General features: G+C 18.8%; 7 protein-coding genes across 7 annotated transcripts in view; 1 reads left to right on the top strand and 6 right to left on the bottom strand. All coding sequences in view use genetic code 6, as the record gives it.

Annotated features, from left to right (window-relative positions):
• The window catches only part of TTHERM_00166110 (leishmanolysin family protein), a gene marked incomplete at both ends in the record, with an annotated part of 5748 nt that extends 5121 nt beyond the window's left edge, over nt 1-627 (bottom strand). The window contains 2 exons of the mRNA XM_001008667.3: nt 1-91; nt 147-627. The exon at nt 1-91 is cut by the window's left edge and continues 1895 nt beyond it. Coding sequence (XP_001008667.3) covers nt 1-91; nt 147-627 — 572 coding nt within the window. The remainder of the gene's footprint in view (nt 92-146) is intronic.
• Nucleotides 628-3797: 3170 nt separating this feature from the next.
• On the bottom strand, nt 3798-4457 carry TTHERM_00166100 (glutathione S-transferase, amine-terminal domain protein; the record flags this gene model as incomplete). The annotated part of the gene is made up of 1 exon (XM_001008666.1): nt 3798-4457. The coding sequence occupies one exon, from the start codon at nt 4455-4457 to the stop codon at nt 3798-3800; it is 660 nt and encodes a 219-aa protein (XP_001008666.1).
• A 932-nt stretch (nt 4458-5389) lies between these two features.
• TTHERM_00166070 (transmembrane protein, putative) lies at nt 5390-10959 on the bottom strand (the record flags this gene model as incomplete). The annotated part of the gene is made up of 15 exons (XM_001008663.3): nt 5390-6138; nt 6350-6439; nt 6744-6833; nt 7115-7204; nt 7584-7673; nt 7872-7961; nt 8232-8321; nt 8573-8662; nt 8941-9030; nt 9276-9365; nt 9658-9747; nt 10046-10135; nt 10458-10547; nt 10815-10864; nt 10921-10959. The coding sequence occupies 15 exons, from the start codon at nt 10957-10959 to the stop codon at nt 5730-5732; spliced, it is 1578 nt and encodes a 525-aa protein (XP_001008663.3). The 3' UTR covers nt 5390-5729.
• Nucleotides 10960-11682: 723 nt separating this feature from the next.
• TTHERM_000165083 (glutathione S-transferase, amine-terminal domain protein) lies at nt 11683-12606 on the bottom strand (the record flags this gene model as incomplete). Its single annotated transcript, XM_012795781.1, has 1 exon — nt 11683-12606. Exon 1 carries the CDS (start codon nt 12541-12543, stop codon nt 11683-11685), a length of 861 nt encoding a protein of 286 aa, XP_012651235.1. The 5' UTR covers nt 12544-12606.
• Nucleotides 12607-16623: 4017 nt separating this feature from the next.
• Nucleotides 16624-17121, bottom strand: TTHERM_000165072 (hypothetical protein; the record flags this gene model as incomplete). Its single annotated transcript, XM_012795780.1, has 2 exons — nt 16624-16637; nt 16932-17121. The coding sequence occupies 2 exons, from the start codon at nt 17119-17121 to the stop codon at nt 16624-16626; spliced, it is 204 nt and encodes a 67-aa protein (XP_012651234.1).
• Nucleotides 17122-17795: 674 nt separating this feature from the next.
• Nucleotides 17796-21266, bottom strand: TTHERM_000165061 (cyclic nucleotide-binding domain protein; the record flags this gene model as incomplete). Its single annotated transcript, XM_012795779.1, has 12 exons — nt 17796-17883; nt 18100-18189; nt 18456-18545; nt 18744-18833; nt 19099-19188; nt 19446-19535; nt 19788-19877; nt 20124-20213; nt 20434-20523; nt 20775-20864; nt 21122-21171; nt 21228-21266. 12 exons carry the CDS (start codon nt 21264-21266, stop codon nt 17796-17798), a joined length of 987 nt encoding a protein of 328 aa, XP_012651233.1.
• A 2675-nt stretch (nt 21267-23941) lies between these two features.
• The window catches only part of TTHERM_000165050 (hypothetical protein), a gene marked incomplete at both ends in the record, with an annotated part of 506 nt that continues 177 nt past the window's right edge, over nt 23942-24270 (top strand). The window contains 3 exons of the mRNA XM_012795778.1: nt 23942-23960; nt 24034-24067; nt 24237-24270. The exon at nt 24237-24270 is cut by the window's right edge and continues 177 nt beyond it. Of these exons, the coding sequence (XP_012651232.1) occupies nt 23942-23960; nt 24034-24067; nt 24237-24270 (87 nt within the window). The remainder of the gene's footprint in view (nt 23961-24033; nt 24068-24236) is intronic.

Below are 24270 nucleotides of genomic sequence, written 5' to 3'. Positions count from 1 at the left end.
AAAGACTAAGTTGAGGATTCATCAATACTCATAGTACCAATATTAAATTTAACTCTTCCAACATTAGGGTTAGGGTCTAACTGGCACCATACTAATTTTATAATATAACATTTTAATATTAAGTATAATGAAAATATAATTTTTACTTGCATTGGCTAAGTAGGTTCTGTTTGGTTGATTACCATATGTAACAAAAATATGTATATCTGAGTTATGAATACCCACTGTTTTTATTTTCTCTGAAACCTTAACATCATAGCATGTATCTCCACTCCAATTATACTTAATAGGTTTTTATCTAGGAATTACTTTAATGAGCTTATTCAAGTATGTTTGAGCAGCAAACATAATTTTCTTTAAGTATTCCTTTATTTTAGGAGTAAGTCCTTCACCGTTTTCAGGGTTATCGAGCTCTTTGAAATCAAGAGTGATTCTAATAGGCTAGGGTTCAGAATTCTAAAGTTTTCTGTTTCCATAATTTTCATCAAAGGTTTCTAAGTAATCCTTTGGGACCATTTCGTTCATATCTATCTCATCTTATAGACAAGTATTGACAGCCTATTTGTTAGTATTATGAGCACTTACTAACAAAGCTGTTAAAAGCAGTAAAATATTTAATCTATTCATTTTTTAAAGCTTAATTTGATTTTAAACTTTTTTTTTATTTTATAAATTATGTTAAAATAGTAATATTGAAATCTTGCTTTTATACATGTCTGTGCTCTAAAAATTAATAAATGAGAGACATTTAAAAAATATATTTTCTAATTAATTTAAGCATGAATTATTAATTATTGATTAATTTTTTTCTGATGAATTATAATATCGAGTTTAAAATGGTAAAGTAATGAACCACAATTTATTTATGAAGTAAATGTAAAATCCAAGAATTTAGAGGGGAGGGGGGGGGGGGGTACGAACAAACTTTTTTTGGTACCCTTAAAGTTTTCTGCACTAAAAAATAATTGGTCATTAATATTCCTATTTTTTATAGAACTAACAAATAATATATATAAGTAAATAAATTAATCTAATCTAAATATGTAGATTTTTAGTACATTAAATTTAATTTAATTAAAATGTTAAGTAAGCTTATACTTATTTTACTAGCTCTAAATCTAATAGTAAATTCAATAAGTAACATTTTATTTTTTGAAGGCATTTAAATAAAAATACTACTAATAATACATTTATTTTTAATAATTAAGTTTTATTTTATTAGATAATGTAACTATTCTTGTTTATTTAAGCTATTGTTTATATATTTATAATACTTTAAATTATTTTTGATACTTTTATAACCAATAAGCTAAAACTGTGAATATATATTACTATTAAATGTCAAAAGCAAAGTATATTCTGATAATTTTAATTAGATTTTAAAATTATCGATTTACCACCACTCATTTCTAGATTTATAATATTGAGTAGCTAAGTTTTATGTTTTAATAAATATTTAGTAAGAAGTACATAAAATTTAATTAAATTAAAATATTAAATTTGTTGATAGTAATACATCTAAATAATATTTTATTTTTAAATATTTAAAAAATATAATTTTAATTAGATTATAAAATTATCGATTTACCACTCATTTCTAGATTTATAATATTAAGTTTTATGTTTTAATAAACATTTAGTTATAAGTACATAAAATTTAATTTAATTAAAATGTTAAGCTAGTTGATAGTAATATATACATCTAAGTAATATTTTATTTTTAAATATACAAAAATATAATTTAAACTAAAAATATATATATTTAAAAACAATCAACACTTTTAATATATAATGTAAATAAATTTTATTTAAACTGTTTTTTATATATTTTGAATATTTTAAATTTATTTTTACCCTAAGTTCCACTATATCTACCAATCCCGAATAAAATTTGTTTTAATAAATAGAAAATACATTAAGCTGTATTTAAAATTGTTAAAAAAAGTAAAGCAAGAATAAAAAAAATTTGATTAGAAACCATACAAATATTAGATTACTAAATAGGTAATATCAGGTAAAAGGAACAAAAGCAAATATAAGAAAGAATTTATAAATTAGAAAATAATTTAATGATAATACAGGAATAATAATTATTTATTAAGTGAATATTTATAAACACCATTAAAAATAAGAATATATATAATACTCTCAAAAAAAACATTAAATATTTTATTTTTTTCTTTAAAAATCATTCTTAAATAAATCATTTTTGAGAAAAATATAATTTATTACTTAATGGATTGTGTACTATTTATAGATATTGCTCTTACTAAATGATAATTCAAATAATTATTTAAACTTTTTAATAATTAACTAGTTTTAATAATTTTTAAATTTTTAAATTATGTGGTTATTTTTTATTTTTTTGATAGAACTATTAAGTTTTGCAAATAGATTAATTTAATTTTTATGATAAAATTATAACTTAATACATTTATTAGACTTAAGTCTTATGACTAATTATATTTAAATGTAAAATATCTTTTTTTCCAATAAATTTATTTTTGTTACTTAAATTAAAAATCTTATAGAACAATTTTGTATTAAAAAGTTTTTATTTAATATTAATTAATACTGTAAATAAATTTATTTAGCTTTTATAATTATTTTAAAAAATATTATTTTATTTAATTATTAACTATTTAAATTGGTGTTAAATTGATTTTACAAAAAATTTATTTATATTTAGGGTTTCAAAAACTTTAAAAAGCTAGTAAAGTATATGCATGAATTTAATTATATTTTAAAATTATTAATCCAGTATTCATCTATTACTATCTTATTGGTTATATTTATTTTTTATTTCACAATAATTTGAATGATATATAATTTTTAAAGTTCCTATTAATAAACAAAAAATTGATTACTTTAAACACATTAATTTATGAATGCACATCATTTTAGTTAACTATATAAATTGCAATTTAAATGCAATGCATAAATATAGATTAGAATATTAATACATTGTAAATACTTTTCTTAAGATTTCAAGTAAAAAAACTTCTAAATATTATATATTTATATTATTAGAATTATTATCATTGCAAGAATATATGAAAAATACTTTATTATTAAATTCTCATTTCTTATTCATTAATATTAAAAAATATTTATTGTTTTAATACTATTTAAAAAAATGGTTTTTTAATCGAAATTCCCATTAAATCTATTCTATAATAATATCCAATTATCTAATTTTTTTTATATTGTATTTTATAGTTAATGAAAAAAATTAATATTTATTTTTATAAATCAGTTTGAAACCAAAAATATTTTTTATTTAATTTTAAATCAAGAAAAAATCTTAAGCAAAAAACTAAGTTAAATATTTGAAAATTGTTTTTTTTAAATATTTTAAAGTATTAAAAGTGAATTCTTTTATATTAGATATAAAAGTATAAAAGTGTAATAATGGTAGAGGTAATTTTTCTTTCTATAAAGCAATATAAAAAAATATAAATTTTTAATACCTTCAAAAAAAAGTAGAAAATATATTTTCTTCTATTTTTAATTAGAGCTTTTTTTTAGTACTAGGGGTACCAAAATTTATTTATTTATTTGCTACTAATTATTTAATGTTTTTTTTATGTTAATTGAATAATATTTTGGTTGTGCTAATATTTTTTTAATTCAGATGATAATATATTTGTTAATTAATATTTAATAAGGAACTAAAAAAATTTTTTTATTCAAAAAAGATTTTAATCAATTAACTAACATTATTCACATTTTAACAAAAAAAAATAAAAACAATAATATTTATTATTTATTTATTTAATCAGTGAAAATATTAGATTTCATTAAGGGCCAGTCCAAGTTGCCATAAAACCAGGTAAGTGAGCCTTAAGGTTAATATTTGGATTTGCTATATATTCTTTGATGCCAGGCAAGTTTTCAAATCTTTTTAAATAAGCAGTTAGGGCTGCAGTCATTGCTTAAGGGTATATGTATTATACACGGTTAACCAACTCATAGAAATGAAAATCTGCATAAGTCAATCTCTCCAACAAAAATAACTTGTTTCCTAAAAAATTTGTAAGTTTTTTAAACATATACTCAACTTTTTCTGTATAAACCTTCTCTTTTACTTCATAGAAATCAGGTCTGAAGCAAGTTAAATTGATTTCTTTTGCTATATCTCTGATAACTCCCATTAACTGAGTGACTTTTACTTCTTTATTGGTGCTAGATCCATCAGCTTATAATCCTAAAAGTTAGAATTATTTGTACTTCTTAATTAAGTAGACAGGAATAGCGAAAGACTCAATGAGCTTAACATCTCCATCAATTAAATATGGAAGATTAGGGAATTCTAAACCAAGATTGTCTTTGTCATTTCCAAACCATTCTTCAAGAGAGGCATAAGTTTTATTGGTGTATTTCACTCCTAAATAAGCAAGCAAGAAGCGGATAGGTTAGCCAAAGCCTCTAATGTTCCAATAGCCGAAAGTAATCATTATTATTCTTATGAAATTTAATTTAAGTTAATTGTTTTTTATTTTTTGATTTATATTATCTACTTGACAATTATTTGAGCATATTTAAATTGAATTTTGTTAATTTCTGATAATTAACATATAAATTATTAAGTATCCTCTTTAATATCATATTTTTTAACTTAATTTTAATTATTTTTCTATAAATTTTCTTAATTTATTCTATTTTTTTGAAATCTGATAGTTTTTTGTTTTTTGTCGAAGGAAATTGAATATAAAGTCTATAAATTCTGATCAGAAGTTTATTCACGGAAAATATGAATTTAAATAATTTGAAATTAAAAATACTCAATTCTATTTTTGTAATAATAAATATAAAATTTCAAATATTTGCCCATACTAAACCTATTTATAAGAGTTTTTTAAATATTAAAAGATACATATATAATTCAGAACTCTACCAATATGCCAAAATTCATAAATATATTTTTTGTATGAAACTAATTACCTTATCTAATGAATTGCTTTAAATAAAAAGTCGAATTTAAAATATTAACCATATGATTTTTTGAAATATTTAGAGCTTATATTTGATTTTCAGTAAAACAGAAAAATTAAAGAATAATTAATTTTCTTTTTTTTGAATTTTACCTAATTTTCTGAAAAAATCTGATTTTTATGTGGCTCCTTTAATTAAATTAATAAGCTTATACAACTTAATTATTTAAAAAAATTGCACTCATTTAATTCAAATTTTTTACATGTTTTAGTTATAAATGGTTTATAAATTTAAATTTATTTTATGATAATAGCTTATAACAGTTTTAAAATAATACAATTAAGAAATTAAAAACAAAATTTTATTTCAATAACATTTTGTTTTGATTATATATATCCAAGCTTTCGAGATTTCTTTAAAAAGTTATTTAAAAATTTACAAATTATTTGATACATTTGACAAATTTAGGGTTATTTTCAGATTTATTTAATGAGTTATTTATTAATTTACCAAAATATATAAATATAATGATAATCATAAATCTATCTATCTATATTTTAGGTTAAATTATTCTATTACAAAATATTATCATATAAAAAATATATATTAATATTTATTATTCAAATATTTTATTTGATCTATTTTGACCATAAGCTTATTTTCAATAATTTAATTAAATATTTAAGTCTACTAATCTTTTTTATTTAAGACATTTTTTCTTTATTTTCAACTGCTCTGATCTACTGATTATGTTTTCACTTATAATATAAATTAATCAAAATGGTTAAAAAAATTCAGAATAATGTGTGAAATTAAAATTTATATTTAAAATCAATTAATATAAAATAATATAAGCAGAATAAAAAAGATAAAATAAATCTAATAAAAACCTAATCAATAAATAAATAATTAAAAAAACTTATAATTAAACCAAAAGTTAAAAATGTAAAAATTGCTTAAATTGGCAAATAAAGAAGAAGAAAAAATATTGTAAAAAAGAAAAATAAATCAAATAAAAAATTTTAAATAAATAAATCCAAAAAAAAATTGATTATTTTAAATCTATTTTTTGATTTAAAAATATCACATCGAAAACAAATAAACTGCTTCTACCTTAGATTAAGTGTTAACTTTTAGAGATTAGAGCACTTTGATATAGTAGAACCTAAGCTTTAAGAACCTTAATTACCAATTTAATTTCCACTTTTTGTATATTGATGAAAAAAAAATAATTAATTAGTTAGTAATAAGGAAAAAATGAAGAAATAAAAAAATTTTTAATAAAAGCAAAAGTGAAGAAAAACAAAACAAAATAGTTAAATAAATCGAATAAAGATCTAATAAATAAATTAAAATGTTTTATTCTTTTATTTGTATATTAAAAAATATCAAAATCTAAATAAATTATTCTTACAAAAGATTAAATGCCAAGTTTTAGAGATTAGTGCATTTTGATAAAGCACAACCTAAGCTTGATACACCTTCAACACGAATTTAATTACATCTTTTTAAATATTTAAGAAAAAGTGAAAAATTAATTAATTAGTTAGTTAGTTAGTTAAAAGTATAAAATTAAAGAAAATTAAGATTTTATAAAAAATAAATAAGTTTAGTAATGATAGCAAAATTTAAAAATGAATAAATGATTCAAATTAACAAAAAAAGAAGAAAGAAAAAACTGCAAATAAAATAAAATAGAAAATTAATCAAATAAATAAATGTAAAGATCAAGTTATTTTTTTAAATCCATTTGTAAATAAAAAAATATCACAATCACAATATAAAACAAAATAACTGTTTGTTTTTACTCAAGATTTAGAGTCAAATTTGAGAGATTAGTGCACTTTTCTAAACCAAAACCCAGGCCGATTGCACCTTTGTCATTAATTTAATTTTCCCTAATTAAATATTGAAGAAAAAAATAGTTAATTAATTTATGATAATGAAAAGATGAAGAAAAAATTGGAAATGATAAGAAATGGATAAATTTAAAATAAAAATAAATGATTAAAATGAAAAGATATTTAAAAATAAAAAAATAAAAATAAAATAAAATAATATTTAAAAATAAATAAATTAAATAAATGCCTAATATAATAATAAGCTATAATAGCTTTATTGTTTTAAATTAATTTTTATATTTAAAAATATCGCATCCAAAAAAATAAACTGTTTATACAATAAATTAAGTGTCAATTTTGAGAGATTAATGCATTTTGCTAAAGCAGAACCTAAGCCTGATGAACCTTCATCACCAATAAAATTGGAACTTTTTAAATATTCAAATAAAAGTAAATAATTAATTAGAAGGAGAAATTTAAGAAAAAATTTGAAATAATTTGAAATGAGTAAATTAATTACCGTAATATATATACCTCAATCCTCGGTCCTCGTTTTATTGACAGTGACAACTGACGAGAATTTTTTCCGATATTTAGAGTTTCCTCGTCAGTGTTGCTCGTCATTAAAATTGAGGTATTACGGTAATTAATTAATAAAGAAATCAAAAATTGAAAATGAAAAAATAAATGAGTTAAATATCAAAGAAAGAAAGAAAGAAAGAAAGAAAGAAAGAAAGAAAGAAAAAATAAATAAATGTTAATAAATTAAAAGAATCAAAATATAAAAGAAACAATATTTTTTTTTACCAAAGATCAAATGTTAATTTTGAGAGATTATAACCATTTTTTAGAACAGAACCTAAGCCTGATGCACCTGCACTACCTATGAAATTAGAGCTTTTGATATGATGAAGATAAAATATTTAATTTTTGGTCTGTGTAACAAAAAAATAACAAAGAATTAAAATAACAAATAAAGAAAAAAAAACACATTCATTTTAAAATAAATCAAATAAGTAATTAAAAAAATTTTTTTTTTTAATTCATTTTTATGTTAAAAAATATCAAAATCTAAAACAATTAAACTATTTTTACGAAAGATTAAGTGTCAAATCTGAGAGATTAGTGCAATTTGCTAAAGCAGAGCCTAAACCCGATGCACCTTCACCATTAATTTTATTGTAACTTTTTAAATATTTTAAGAAAAAAATATTATTAATTCTTAGCTAGTAACAAAAAATGAAGAAAAATAGTGAAATAATAGAATTGAATAAATTAGTATTGAAAGCAAAATTTAAAAAAAAAAAAAACAGATAAAAAATAAAGAATAAAAAGAAAAACAAATCATAAAAATCTTTTCAATAAATAAATTAAAAGAGTTAGTTTGTTATATTGTTTTAAATTCATTTTAATATTTAAAAATATTACAATTAAAAACGAATAAACTATTTTTACCTAAGATCAATTGTCAAATTTGAGAGATTAGTGCACAGTACTAAAGTAGAGCCTATGCCAGAAGAGCCTTTATCACCGATTTTATTCGAACTTTTAAAATATTAAAGAAAAAATAAAAAAGTAACTAATTAGTTAATTTTAAATAAAAAATGGAATTAATTATAAGTTATGAAAAAATTAATAATGAAAGCAAAAGAAAGTTAAAAATTAATTAAATTAAATTTTTAAAAACAAGAAAAATAAACATCTTTAAATAATTTAATAAAATTGTTTTATTTTTTTAATTCATCTTAATTTTAAAATATATCACAATCCATCCAAAATATATAAACTATTTTTACAAAAGACCAAGTGTCAAATTTTAGAGATTAATGCAATTTCCTATAGCAAAACCTAAGCCTGATGCACTTTCATCACCAATTTAATTGGAACTTTTTAAAAATTGATGAAAAAGTATTTATTTAGAAAGAAAAATCATGAAAAAACTTGAAAAATAGAAACGAAAAAATTAATAATGAGAGTAAAATCTCAAAACTAAAATTGAGTTAAATTAATAAAAAAAGGAAAAAAATACAAAGATAATAAAAATGAAAAATAAATCAAATTAAAAGCTAATAATAATTAATAAATTAATAGAATCTGATGATATTAAATTCAATTTTATATTCAAAAACAAAAATCACAATCAATAGCAAATAAATTTTTTTACTTAAGATCAAGCTTCAAATTTGAGAGATTAGTGCACTTTCCTAAGCCAGAGCCTAAGCCTAAGGCACCTTCGTCACCAATTTTATTGTAACTTTTTAAAAATTGAAGAAAAAATAAATAGTCAATTAGTTGGTTTGAAGGAAAAAATGAAGAAAAATAAATAAGAAGGAATAACAGAAATTAATAAATTAATAATGAAAATAAAAATTAAAAAAAAACAGATTAAAAAATCAAACAAAAATTTAATAAATAATTTAAAGAGTTTGTTGATTGTTTTAATTGATTTTTTATGAAATAAAATCATAATCAAAAACAAATAAACTGTTTTTTATTTACCCAAGATCAAGTGTCAGATTTGAGAGATTAGTGCACTTTCCTAACCAAAAACCTAAGCTTAATGCACCTTCATCACCGATTTTATTGTAGCTTTTAATTAATGAAGAAAATATATATCATTAATTAATTAATTAGTTAGTTAGTTATATGGAAAAAACGAAAAAAAAATATGAAATAGTAAGAAATTAATTAATAATGATAGTTAAATTTGAAAATTATAATTAAAGTTAAATTAACAAAGAAAAAAAACACAGACATAATAAAATAGAAAATTCAATAAAATAAAAGACTAACAAATTTCTAGATTAAAAAATTTTTACTATTTTGATATCAATTTTATATTTCAAAATAACACAATCAAAAATAAAAAAACTATTTTTACAAAAGATCAAGTGTCAATTTTGAGAGATTGTTATACTTTTCTAAACAAGAACCTAAGTTTAATGAGCCGATTGCACCAATTTAATTTCTACTTTTTAAATATTGAATAAAAAATATTTTATTAATTAGTTAATTAGAAAGAAAAAAGAACAAAAATTAAGAATTAATAATAAATGAATAACTTAATAGTGAAAGCAAAATTAAAATTAAAAATAAAGAAATGAGATAATTTAATAAAGAAAAAGAAAAAAAATTGAAGCAGAGTAAAAAGAAAAATAAAAAAATAAAAAACTATAACATCTATAAATTTATTGAGTTTAAATATATTCTATTAAATTTATTTTTATTTTAAAATATAACACAATCTAAAACAAAAAAGCTGTTTTTACCTAAGATGAAGTGTCAAATTTGAAAGGTTAGTGCACTTTTCTAAAGCAGAACCTAAGCTTGATATACCTTCATCGTTAATTTAATTAGACCTATTTAAAGGTTGAAGATATATATATATATATTATTAATTAGTTAGATAGATAGATAGATAGATAGATAGATAGATAGATAGATAGATCGTAATTTAGGTAGAAGTAAGAAAAAAAAGAAATAATTTAAAATAAAAAAATTGATTATCAAAGCAAATGTTGAAAATGAAAAAATGAGCTTAATTGAGAAAGAAAGAAAAAACATCATAAAGAATCAAAAAAGAAAAATAAAAACAAATAAATAAATTATAAATTTTTAATTGTTTTAATTTCATTTTTATATTAAAAATACCATAATCAAAAAATAAATAAACTGTTTTACTAGAGTTCAAGTGTCAACTTTGAGAGACTAGAACACTTTACTAAAGCATAACCTAAGCTTGATTAACTTCTATCATTAATTTAATTAGGTCTTTTAAGTATTGAAGATAAATATTAATTTATTAATAAGTTAGTTAGTTTAAATGAAGAAAAAACATGAAATAATAAGAAAATAATTTAAGTCATAACTCAACTAAAAGTTGAAAATAAATGGAAAATATTTAAATTAACATAATAAAAAAAATATTTTTATAATTAAGTTGATAATTTCTAGATTAGAAAAATTATTTAGCAAATAAATTGAAAGTTTAATTAAAAAAAATTAATGATAACAATATTAATAAATTAAATATATAACCTTTGAACAATATGGAGAACCTAATGATACTAAAGTTAAGAGTTTTAAAACTTTTTTTATTAATAAAAATAATTTAAAGAATATTCATAAAAAAATAAATAATTACTTCTAAAAGATCTTAAAAATATTGTTTTTATTTTATCATTTATTTATTTTTGTAAAATATTGAGATTTATATAATTAAATTATTAATTATTAATATTTTAAAAGATTAATTTGATTATATCTCAAATTAATTTGGATTGATTATAAAAAAGAATAAAATATTTAAAATGTATTCAAGTTTAATTTTGGGAAGGGATATATATCAAAAAAGTTAGTTTAACAATCATTCATTCATTATTATATATATTTCTATTTCAAAAACATACTTAAAAATATAGTAGAAATTAGAGATGAGTATTCTTTTGTTGAAAATATTCAAGTAAATATATTACTTAAATTTTTATAAGACAGTATGTACATTGAAGATTTTTCAGCTTTAGTCCAGTAATGAAAGGTTATATTATAATATTTTAAATATCTCTTACTTTATTTGATCCTCTGTCAGAAAGTTGGAAACCCAAATTTTTTTATTAAAGAGTAGCAATAAGGCAAATATTCAATTATATTAAAGTTTATAGTATATTAATATATTATTAATTATTATATTTTGGTTTTTAAATAATTTTTAAATTAAGATTTTAGTCTATTAAAATGTTGGCAAGATGTTGGACAAATTCGATTATAAAAATTTAAAATAAAATATTTTGTGGTAAAATATAAATAAATGAGTGAAATAAATATTTATTTTTAATATTTGTGAAAAAGAAATAGATAAATATAATTATAAATATTAATATTTTTTTAAGTAATCAATTATTTAAATTCAAAGTAGAATACATAATTGTATAGTAGCTAGTATTAAGCTAAATGAAACTAAATTTTAAAATGTATAAAATATACATTAAGATTTCATTATTTCATTTTAAAATTAGCTCATTTTTAATTTTTTAGGGCATGGAGTACAAGATCCAATAGTATTTAAAGTAGCTTATGATGGATTTCCAAAATAATCTTTCTAGCATTTACAAGATTAGCTTCTAGGATCAAAATATACTGCTAAGCTATTATCATTGCAAATACAATTACTTTAATCGTTATTTATATAAGATCCAGAAGGACACAATATGCATTTATAAGAAGTAGAACTATTGGAGTAAAAGCCTTATGGACAAGGAAAACAACCTGATGGAGCATTTTATGAAGTAGCAACATATCCAGAATAACCATTTTTACAGTTGCATGATTAGACTTAAGATGATAAAGGAGTTGCATTTTAATCATAGCAAGTGCAATATCCTTATTAAGAATTTTTAGGGTTATAAGAATTACTAGGGCAAGGAAGGCATTATGCAGCGGAGGATTATATTCCTTTAGATGATTAAATTGCAGGAGATACCATAAAGTAGTTTTCTAAGCATATAGAACACTGAGAAATATCACCTTACACATTTGAAACTTCTAAATTACCACTTCCTAATGGACAAACTAAACATTAAGCAGCCACTCCTTAATTATTATTATTTTATGAAGCAGCTATTGAGCTTTAGGCCATATAATAATTTATTGCACAAGAGTTGCATACAGATTGATCAACTGTTTAAGCTCCAGTACTAAGAGTTCCATTAGGGCACGGTATGCATTATGCAGAATTTTGAGTAGGAGATTCAGTAGAAGGATTTTTCATATAATAGTTTTGTAAACAAATACTACAACTAGAAATTTAAAAATTATCTATATTTGCTTGATTAGTTCCTGATCCTTGTGGGCATTAAATACAGGTAGGTACTTAATTCATATTAACGTATGCTTAACTATTTTTCTCATTGTAATAAAAGTTTGGTAAACAAATATCACAACTTTAAATATTAAATTGAAATGCATATTATGGTTATGAAGAAGTAGAATTAGTTTAGCACTGTTAGCATTATATAAAAGGCAAACTACTAAAATAACTTTAGTTGCAAATACATTATTAGTATTAAGTAGAAAAAGAAGAGTTTTAAGGACATGTCTACTAAGTTAAAACTTGACTAATTATAATTTAGGATATAATTGCTATATATAAAGTGATCATTTCTATCAATTATTTTGTTTATTTCTTTTATTTGATTATTTATGCAATTGTTTGTTCTATTATTGATAAACAAATTAAATTTTGAGCTTATTAGAAATGAAAAATTTAAATAATGGTAGGTAAGTAATAAATAAATAAGTTATTTCATTTAGATATTCAAAATTTAAATAAAATAAGTATATAAATATCTAATTAGATAATATTTAAAAATCTAATCTAATCTACTTTGAAAAAAAGTATATTTTTAGTTTATGTTTATATTTATTGTTTTTTGATTTCTTTACTATTTTTAGGTATATAAAAGAACTAAAGAGATTGATAAAATATTAATTTATTTATAAATAAGATAATTTTAATTTTTATTTAAAACATAGAATTATAGAACAACAACCTAATTCGTAGCTAAAACATCTTGAAAAAAAATTCTAATTAGAGATTTTATGTAAAATGATTATAAATGTTAATTTGGTCTTAGGCGCTAGACCACCTTTTTCTTTATATATTATAAGCTATTTATTAACTTATAAAAATATGAATTATAAAAATATAAAAAACAATCATTAAATCTATCTTTTATTAAGGTTAATAAAACTATTTCAAAATATTATATCATAAAACATATAATATTCAATTATTCAAACATTTAATATTTATTCATCTTTTTTCACTACTTGTTTATCATCAATCAGAATTATATTTTAAAGACGACTAATCTTTTTGATTTAAGACACTTACTTTCTACTTTGAATTTTTATTATTCATTCAAATAGTTATATCTTTTATTATAAATTTGTGTAAATTTTGAATTAACATTTAATAGAATAAACTTTTAAATTAAAAATTTAAATTAAAAAATAAAATAATATTACTAGATAAAAAAATTAAAAAAATAAATCATAAAAAAGCTATCAAATAAATTAAAAGAGCTTTATTGTTTTAGATTAATTTTTGTAATTAAAAATATCACAATCCAAAATAAATAAACTGTTTTTACTAAAGATCAAGTATCAAATTTGAGAGATTAATGCACTTTGCTAAAGAAGAACCTAAGCCTGATGCACCTGTAGCACCAATTTAATTTTCACTTTTTAAATATTGAAGAAAAAATAAATAAATAATTAATTAGTTATTTAGAAGGAAAAAATGAAGAAAAAATATGAAATAATAAGACTAATGAAAAATAAAAGCAAAAGTTAAAAATAATTAAATAAAATGATGAGCTAAATTAACAAAGAAAGAAGAAATAAAACCAAACAAGCAAGTACAATAAAAAGAAAAAGAAAAATGAGCTTTATTATTTTAAATTTGTTTTATAATTAAAAATATCACAATCCAAAATAAATAAACTGTTTTTACTAAAGATCAAGTGTCAAATTTGAGAGATTAATGCACTTTGCTAAAGAAGAACCTAAGCCTGATGCACCATCATCACCAATTTAATTGTTACTTTTTAAATATTGAAGAAAAAATAAAAAATTAATTTGTTATTTAGAAGGAAAAAAAGAAGAAAAAATATGAAATAATAAGACTAATGAAAAATAAAAGCAAAAGTTAAAAATAATTAAATAAAATGATGAGCTAAATTAACAAAGAAAGAAGAAATAAAACCAAGCAAGCAAGCACAATAAAAAGAAAAAGAAAATAGAACTTTATTATTTTAAATTCGTTTTATAATTAAAAATATCACAATTTAAAATAAATAAACTGTTTTTACTAAAGATCAAGTGTCAAATTTGAGATATTAATGCACTTTGTTAAAGCAGAACCTAAGCCTGATGCAACTGTTGCACCAATTTAATTTCCACTTTTTAAATATTGAAGAAAAAATAAATAATTAATTTGTTATTTAGAAGGAAAAAATGAAGAAAAAATATGAAATAATAAGACTAATGAAAAATAAAAGCAAAAGTTAAAAATAAATAAATAAAATGATGAGCTAAATTAACAAAGAAAGAAGAAATAAAACTAAACAAGCAAGCACAATAAAAAGATAAAGAAAAAAGAACTTTATTGTTTTAAATTTGTCATATAATTAAAAATATCACAATTTAAAATAAATAAACTGTTTTTACCCAAGCAAAAGTGTCAAATTTGAGAGATTAATGCACTTTGCTAAAGCAGAACATAAGCCTGATGCACCTGTTGCACCAATTTAATTTCTACTTTTTAAATATTGAAGAAAAAATAAATAATTAATTAATTAGTTATTTAGAAGGAAAAAATGAAGAAAAAATATGAAATAATAAGACTAATGAAAAATAAAAGCAAAAGTTAAAAATAAATAAATAAAATGATGAGCTAAATTTATAAAGAAAGAAGAAATAAAATCTAGCAAGCATAATAAAAAGAAAATGAAAATAGAGTTTTATTATTTTAAATTCGTTTTATAATTATAAATATCACAATTTAAAATAAATAAACTGTTTTTACCCAAGCGAAAGTGTCAAATTTGAAAGATTAATGCACTTTGCTAAAGCAGAACCTAAGCCTGATGTACCTTCATCACCAATTTAATTCAAACTTTTTAAATATTGAAGAAAAAATAAACAATTAATTAATTAGTAATTAAGAAGGAAAAAATGAAGAAAAAATATGAAATAATAAGACTAATGAAAAATAAAAGCAAAAGTTAAAAATAATTAAATAAAATGATGAGCTAAATTAACAAAGAAAGAAGAAATATAAGCTAGCAAGCATAATAAAAAAAAAAGAAAATAGAGCTTTATTGTTAAATTAGTTTTACAATTAAAAATATCACAATCAAGAATAAATAAACTGTTTTTACTATAGATTAAGTGTCAAATTTGAAAGATTAATGCACTTTGCTAAAGCAGAACCTAAGTCTGATGTACCTTCTTCACCAATTTAATTGTTACTTTTTAAATATTGAAGAAAAAATAAATAATTAATTAATTAGTTATTTAGAAGGAAAAAATGAAGAAAAAATATGAAATAATAAGACTAATGAAAAATAAAAGCAAAATTTAAAAATAATTAAATAAAATGATGAGCTAAATTAACAAAGAAAGAAGAAATATAAGCTAGCAAGCATAATAAAAAGAAAAAGAAAATAGAGCTTTATTGTTAAATTTGTTTAACAATTAAAAATATCACAATCAAAAATAAATAAACTGCTTTTACTAAAGATCAAGTGTCAAATTTGAAAGATTAATGCACTTTGATAAAGCAGAACCTAAGCCTGATGCACCTGTTGCACCAATTTAATTTGTACTTTTTAAATATTGAAGAAAAAATAAAAAATTAATTTGTTATTTAGAAGGAAAAAATGAAAAAATAAGATTAATTTAATTAATAATTAGTTAAACTAATAAATAAAGAAAAAATTAAGCAAGCACAATAAAAAGAAAAAGAAATCAAATAAATTAAAAGAGCTTTAATATTTTAAATTAATTTTTATAATTAAAAATATTACAATCCAAAATAAAAAAATTGTTTTTATTAAGTATAAGTGCTAATAGCAAAAAATGAAGAAAAAATATCAAATAATAAAAAATAAATAATAAATAATTCAAATTTGAAATTAAAATTAAAGTGAAATAGCGAACATTTTTGTATTAATAGAAATAAATGAATAGTGATGAGAATTTCTATTATAAAAATTATTTTTTTAAATAAATTTAAAGTTAAAATAAAAAATTTTTTAATATTTTTATTTAAATATACTTTAGATCAATATGGAGAACCTAATGAGATTAAAGTGAAGAGTTTAAAAACTTTTTTATTAATAAAAAAAATTTAAAGGATATTAATAAAAAAATAAATAATTACTTCTTTTAATTCTTTGTATTATTTAATCTATTACATTATTTATTTTTTTTTTCAAAAATATTGAGTAGCAATTTATTGAATTTAATTAATTAATAAATATAGTAATTATCAAATATTAATTTATAAATTTGCTTTTATGAAGAGATATCACAAAAAAATAAAATTAATATTGATTATTAAATCTTAATATTATTATTTAAAACATTTACTTAAAAATATAGTAGGTATTAGAGATGGGCAGTTAGTCATATTTGAAAAAATTCTAGTAATTAATTAATGTCCTTAAATTTAATAAAAATAATGTTAAATAGTAGATTTTTATCTTTTATTCAAGTAATGATGGGAATAATTATAATAAAATTCAGAGAGTGAAGATAGGTAATCTATTAATATGCTCATATCCTCGATATTATTTTTAAATAACCATTTTCTAATAGTTTACCCTGTTTTTTATGAGTTTAAAAATTTTTTATAACATTTATAAATCTAAATATTTGGATTATCAAAAAATTTTAATTTATTGAAAATTGAAGGAATTTTCTTCAAGTTATTATAATTTCTTATTATATGTTATTAGGATTTTTGACGTTAATACATTTTATTACGATTAATCCTAAAAAAATACAAAACATAAAAATCATAAATATTTGGTGATATAAGAAAAATCCTAACAGCAACTACCTTATGAATATGATTGATAGATGGATAATATTTAAGATTAAAATATAATGCATATAAAAGCTTGGTATTTAAATAATTAATTTAATAAGATATAATATAACACTAAAATTTTCAAATTATTTGATCGTTTTTGGAGATACAGAGGGTTTGTTTGCTTTGAGGAATTAATTAATTGAACTAAATTTAATTTTTAAATTTTTTATATTTTATAAATAATTTATTTACTTCCAAAAATATGATCATATTTATATATATAAAATCAATAATAAAATCTATCTATATATCTATTTTTATTTTAGGTTAAAAAAACTTTTTCAAAATATTAAAAAATAAAATATAAAACATTATTCAAACATTTAATATTTATTCATCCTTTTTTCGCCACTTACTTATCATAAGAATTATATTTCAAAGACAACTAATCTTTTTGATTTAACGCACTTGCTTATTACTTTGAATTCTTATGTTACATTCTCTGAGCTAAAAATTTTATAATAAATTAATGTAAATTTTAAATAAATATCAAAATAGAATAAACTTTTAAATTATAAATTATTTCTTAAATTTATAAATAATATACATTTGTGGAATAAAAAAGATAAAAAATAAATCAAATAAATTCAATTAGCTATTTTGTTTTATATTCATTTTTATAGTTTAAAATATCACAATCCAAAACAAATAAACTGATTTTACCCAAGGTAAAGTGCCAAATTTGAGAGATGAATGCAATTTGCTAAAGCAGAACCTAAGTCTGATGCACCTTTATCACCAATTTTATTCCTACTTTTTAAATATTGAAGAAAAAATATATCATTAAATAGTTAATTAGAAGGAAAAAATGAAGAAAAAATATGAAATAATAAATAAGATTAATTAATTAATAATAAAAGCAAAAGTTGAATATAAAATGATGAGCTAAATTAACAAAGAAAGAACAAAAAAAAAGCAAGCACAATAATAAGAAAAAGAAAAAAGAGCTTTATTGTTTTTAATTAGTTTTTATTTACAATTAAAAATATCACAATCTAAAACAAATAAACTGTTTTTACTGAAGGTCAAGCGTCAAATTTGAGAGATTAATGCAATTTGCTAAAGCAGAACCTAAGCCTGATGCACCTTCGTCACCAATTTAATTTTCACTTTTTAAATATTGAAGAAAAAATATATCATTAAATATTTAATTAGAAGGAAAAAATGAAGATAAAATATGAAATAATAGAAAGAACAAAAAAAAAAAGCAAGCACAATAAAAAGAAAAATATAAAAGAGCTTTTTTGTTTTTTATTAATTTTTATAGTTTAAAATATCACAATCCAAAACAAATAAGCTATTTTTACCGAATGTCAAGTGTTAAATTTGAGAGATTAATACAATTTGCTAAAGCAGAAACTAAGCCTGAAGCACCTTGATCACCAATTTAATTGTAACTTTTTAAATATTGAAGAAAAAATAATAAAATATGTCATTAAATAGTTAATTAGAAGGAAAAAATGAAAAAAAAATATGAAATAATAAGATTAATTAATTAATAATAAAAGTAAAAGTTAAAAATAAAATAATGAGTTAAATTAACAAAGAAAGAACAAAAAAAAGCAAGCTCAATAAAAAGAAAAAGAAAAAAGAGCTTTTTTGTTTTTAATTAGTTTTTATAATTAAAAATATCTCAATCAAAAACAAATAAACTATTTTTACGTAAGATCAAGTATCAAATTTGAGAGATTAATGCAATTTGCTAAAGCAGAACCTAAGCCTGATGCACTTTCATCACTAATTTAATTTCCACTTATTAAATATTGAACAAAAAATATATAATAAAATAGTTTATTAGAAGGAAAAAATGATGAAAAAATATGAAATATTAATATTAATTAATAATAAAAACAAAAGTTGAAAATAAAAATGATGAGTTAAATTAATAAAGAAAGAACAAAAAAGAAAAGCAAGCGCAATAAAAAGAAAAAGAAAAAAGAGTTTTATTGTTTTTAATTAGTTTTTATAATTAAAAATATCACAATCAAAAACTAATAAACTTTTTTTACCCAAGGTAAAGTGTCAAATTTGAGAGATTAATGCAATTTGCTAAAGCAGAACTTAAGCCTGATGCACCTTCATCACCAATTTAATTAAAACTTTTTAAATATTGAACAAAAAATATAAAATTAAATAGCCATTTAGAAGGAAAAATGAAGAAAAAATATGAAATAATAAGATTAATAATAAAAACAAAAGTTGAAAATAAAATGATGAGTTAAATTAATTAAGAAAGAACAAAAAAAAAGCAAGCACAATAAAGAGAAAAAGAAAAAAGAGCTTTATTGTTTTTAATTAGTTTTTATAATTAAAAATATATCGCTATCCAAAAAAAAAAAAACTGTTTTTACGTAAGAAAAAGCGCCAATTTTGAGAGATTAATGCAATTTGCTAAAGCAGAACCTAAGCCTGATGCACCTTGATCACCAATTTAATTGTAACTTTTTAAATATTGAAGAAAAAATGTATCAATAAATAGTTAATTAGAAGGAAAAAATGAAGAAAAAATATGAAATAATAAATAAGATTAATAATAAAAGCAAAAGTTGAAAATAAAATGATGAGTTAAATTAACAAAGAAAGAACAAAAAAAAGTAAGCATAATAAAAACAAAAATAAAAAAGAGCTTTTTTATTCATTTTTATAGTTTAAAATATCACAATCAAAAACAAATAAACTATTTTTACCCAAGGTAAAGTGTCAAATTTGAGAGATTAATGCAATTTGCTAAAGCAGAACCTAAGCCTGATGCACCCATTACACCAATTTAATTAAAACTTTTTAAATATTGAAGAAAAAATATTTAATTAAATAGTTAATTAGAAGGAAAAAATGAAATTAATAATAAAAGCAAAAATTGAAAATAAAATGATGAGTTAACTTAACAAAGAAAGAACAAAAAAAAGCAAGCAAGCACAATAAAAAGAAAAAGAAAAAAGAGCTTTTTTGTTTTTTCATTTAAAATATCACAATACAAAACAAATAAACAGTTTTTACCGAAGGTCAAGTGTCAAATTTGAGAGATTAATGCAATTTGCTAAGGCATAACTTAAGCCTGATGCACCTATTGCACCAATTTAATTTTCACTTTTTAAATATTGAAGAAAAAATATATCATTAAATAGTTATTTAGAAGGAAAAAATGAAGAAAAAATATGAAATAATAAGATTAATTTATAATAAAAGCAAAAGTTGAAAATAAAATGATGCGCTAAATTAACAAAGAAAGAACAAAAAAAAATAAGCACAATAAAAAGAAAAAAAAAAGAGATTTTTTGTTTTCTATTCATTTTCATAGTTTAAAATATCACAATCCAAAACAAATAAATTATTTTTACCCAAGGTAAAGTGTCAAATTTGAGAGATTAATGCAATTTGCTAAAGCAGAACTTAAGCCTGATGCACCTTCATCACCAATTTAATTGTAACTTTTTAAATATTGAAGAAAAAATATATCATTAAAGAGTTAATTAGAAGGAAAAAATGAAGAAAAATAATAAAATAATATGGATTAATTAATAATTAGTAAAACTAACAAAGAATGAAAAAAAAGATATCGTTTTAATAAAATCAATAAGTAAAAATGCATGATAATTTCTATAATAAAAATTATTTATTTAAAAAAATTGAAAGTATTTAAAAAATATTAATAAATAATAAGAATAATATAATTAATTAAATATACTTTAGATTAATATCGAGAACCTAATGAGATAAAAGTGAAGAGTTTATAAACTTTTTTTATTAATAAATATAAATTTAAATGATATTAATAAAAAATAAATAATTACTTCTTCTAATTTGTTATATTCTTTAATCTATTATATCATTTTTTTTTTTCAATAATGTTGAATTGCAAATTAAGGATTTTAATTAATTATAAATGGATAAAAAGAACAAGTAAAATTTAATAATTAATTATCAAATATTAATTTATAAATTTGGTTATATGAAGAGATATCACAGAAAAATTAATTTAACATTAATTATTTAATCTTAATATTTGTATTTAAAACATATAATTAAAAATATATATAGAAGGAATTAGAGATGCACAGTTCGTCATATTTGAAAAAATTCTAGTAATTAATTAATTAATGTGAATAATTAACTTGGGATGATTTATTTTTTCCAAAAATCCTGAGTCCAAGTTCACTTTTTTCTATATATCTTATTAATAGTGAATTTATAAATTCAAATAATTTATTTTTTCTTTTTATACACTTATAATTAACTAAATTTTCATAAATTGATATTCAGTATTTTTGAAAAAAAATAAATGAGACAATAGATTAAATAAAATAACAAATTAGAAAAATAAATTATTTAATTTTTAATCAATAAACTTTAAATTTATTTTTATTAATATAAAAAGTTTTTAAACTCTTCACTTTAATCTCATCAGGTACTACATATTGATTTAAATATTAAAAAATCATAGATATCTTTTTAATAATAGCTTATTATATTGTTAAAAAAGTGAATAAATACTATTTTTCTCTATGATTAATTATTTAATTGAAAATATTTTTAAAATGTTTTTTTTTTAATTTTAAATGACAACACAAAATTAATTAATTAATTCATTCATAACATACATTTTATTTCACATTTATAACATAAAATTACTTTCAAAATTCAACAATTATTTTTTTTGCATTCTTCAAAGAATTTTTCAATTAATCTTAAATTTTTTACTTTTACATATCAGTTAAATTATTATCCCTAATAATTAATAAATATTAATTAATTATTAGAAAAGAAAATAAATTAAAATAAAAATAATAAGAGTTAAATTATTTTATAAATTAAATAAAAATTTGTTGAATAAATAACTATATTAATTCATTAATAAATTAAATACGAAAGATCAAGTTCTAAATTAGTGATATTCTAACACATTTCTAAAGCTGAAACTATTATTTTAGCTAAATCTAGATTAATATTACAACCTCTATTAAATTAAATAATTAAAGTTTAGATGAATTTATTGAGAATGACATAGAAAAATTTTAATTTTATTTCTATTAAATAAAAAAAAATTATTCTCTATAAAATAAATTTAATTTTACCTGAGAAAAAGATATAAATTTGTAATTTTCTGGCACTTTTGCAAAGCTAAAACAATTAACATAATTCCCTCTGGTTTAATCACATTGTAACTAATAAATATTAATTAAAAAACAAATTAAAATTAAAGTTTATAAAAATAATAATTTAATAAAATAAATAATAAAAAAATTAGAAAATACCAAAAATAAATTACCAAAGCGAAAGAAATAAATCAGTAATATTCTTATATTTTTTTAAAGATTCTGAAATTTATTTGATTCCTTCTAACTGAATATTATTGTTTCTTATAAATAAATAAATAATATTCAGATTAAATGTACTATGAATAAAATTTATATTTTTTTATTAAATAAAGAAAAAGTAAATAATTCTAAAACATAGAAATATCACTAATTAATTAATCAATAAATTACCCAAGAAATAGCACTAATTTATTAATATTCTAACAACTCTCTAAAGACTATACAATTGCTTTAGCTCCTTTATCTCGTAAATTATTTTCCCTATTACCATAAAAATAATAATTAATAATTGAATTAATTTCTCTTTCTTATTTATTTATATTTTTTAAAAAAATTAAAGAAAAGTTTGGATGTATATAAAAAAGTATGAATTAATTCTTTTTCTATTAAAAATTATGAACTATATAAAACAAGGATTATATTTTTAATTATCAAATAGTTCATAAGCTATGAAAATAAATTTTATAATCTTTGAAAAAAATTAAAATAAATTTAATACTATCAAATAAATTATATAATAGTATTAATTGCAATATAAAATTTTAAAAATAAATTACTAAAAACCTAGAACTAAATTAGTGATTTTCTAATTATTTTTTAGAGAATGTGCAATTAGTTTTGCTCCTTGATACCCAATGTTATTATTACTAGAAAACAACATCAAATTAATTAATTTAAATTTTTTAATTACATTAAAATATTGTTTTAAAAAATAATAATATTCAAGAATAAATTACTCAAGGCTTAAATCTAAACATGTAAGATTTTAAGAATTTTATAATTGTTGTGCTAGATATTTTGCTGCTTCATTATTTAAATTATTTGAACTAACAAAAAAAATAAATTAAATTAATTTAAATATAGAAAAATATAAAATATAAAAGTAAATAAAATGATATTAAATTTTAAAATATAATTACTCAAGATTAAGAGTTAACTCAGTGAGATTCTAAAATTTTTATAATGATTATGCTATGAATTTAATTTATTCTAAATTTAAACTGTTATTTCTAATTAATAATAAAATATAAAATATTGTAAATTAATTTCTAACTAAAATACAAATATTATAAAAATAAATAAAGAGAAATTTAATAAAAATGTAATAAAAAGATAAAATGTAAGAAAATCAAAAAACAAAAATATTAATTAATAAATTACTCTAGAATTAGTTTTAAACTACTAATTTGATGACATTTTTCTAAAGATGTAACAATATATTTAACACCTTCTAATTCAAAATTATTATCTCTTATTTGTAAATAAAATAAAATTAAAATAGCCTTTGTCAAAGTAATATTAGAAATAATTTAAAAGTAAATATAAATTAAGATATAAAATACTTTAAATTTAAAAATAGACTTGAGATATTCTAACACTATTCTAAAGCACCAGCTATTTATTTAAATTATTCATCTTGAATATTTTGACTGCTGATTAATAAATAAATAAATAAATAAATAAATAAATAAATAAATAAGTAAGAGTTAATAACCAACTAATAAAAATTGAAAAATAT

The sequence above is a fragment of the Tetrahymena thermophila genome, assembly GCF_000189635.1.
Source record: "Tetrahymena thermophila SB210 genomic scaffold scf_8254798, whole genome shotgun sequence".
NCBI lineage: Eukaryota > Ciliophora > Oligohymenophorea > Hymenostomatida > Tetrahymenidae > Tetrahymena > Tetrahymena thermophila.
Note: the sequence above shows the minus strand (reverse complement) of the source record. Positions and strands in the feature narration are given on the sequence as shown.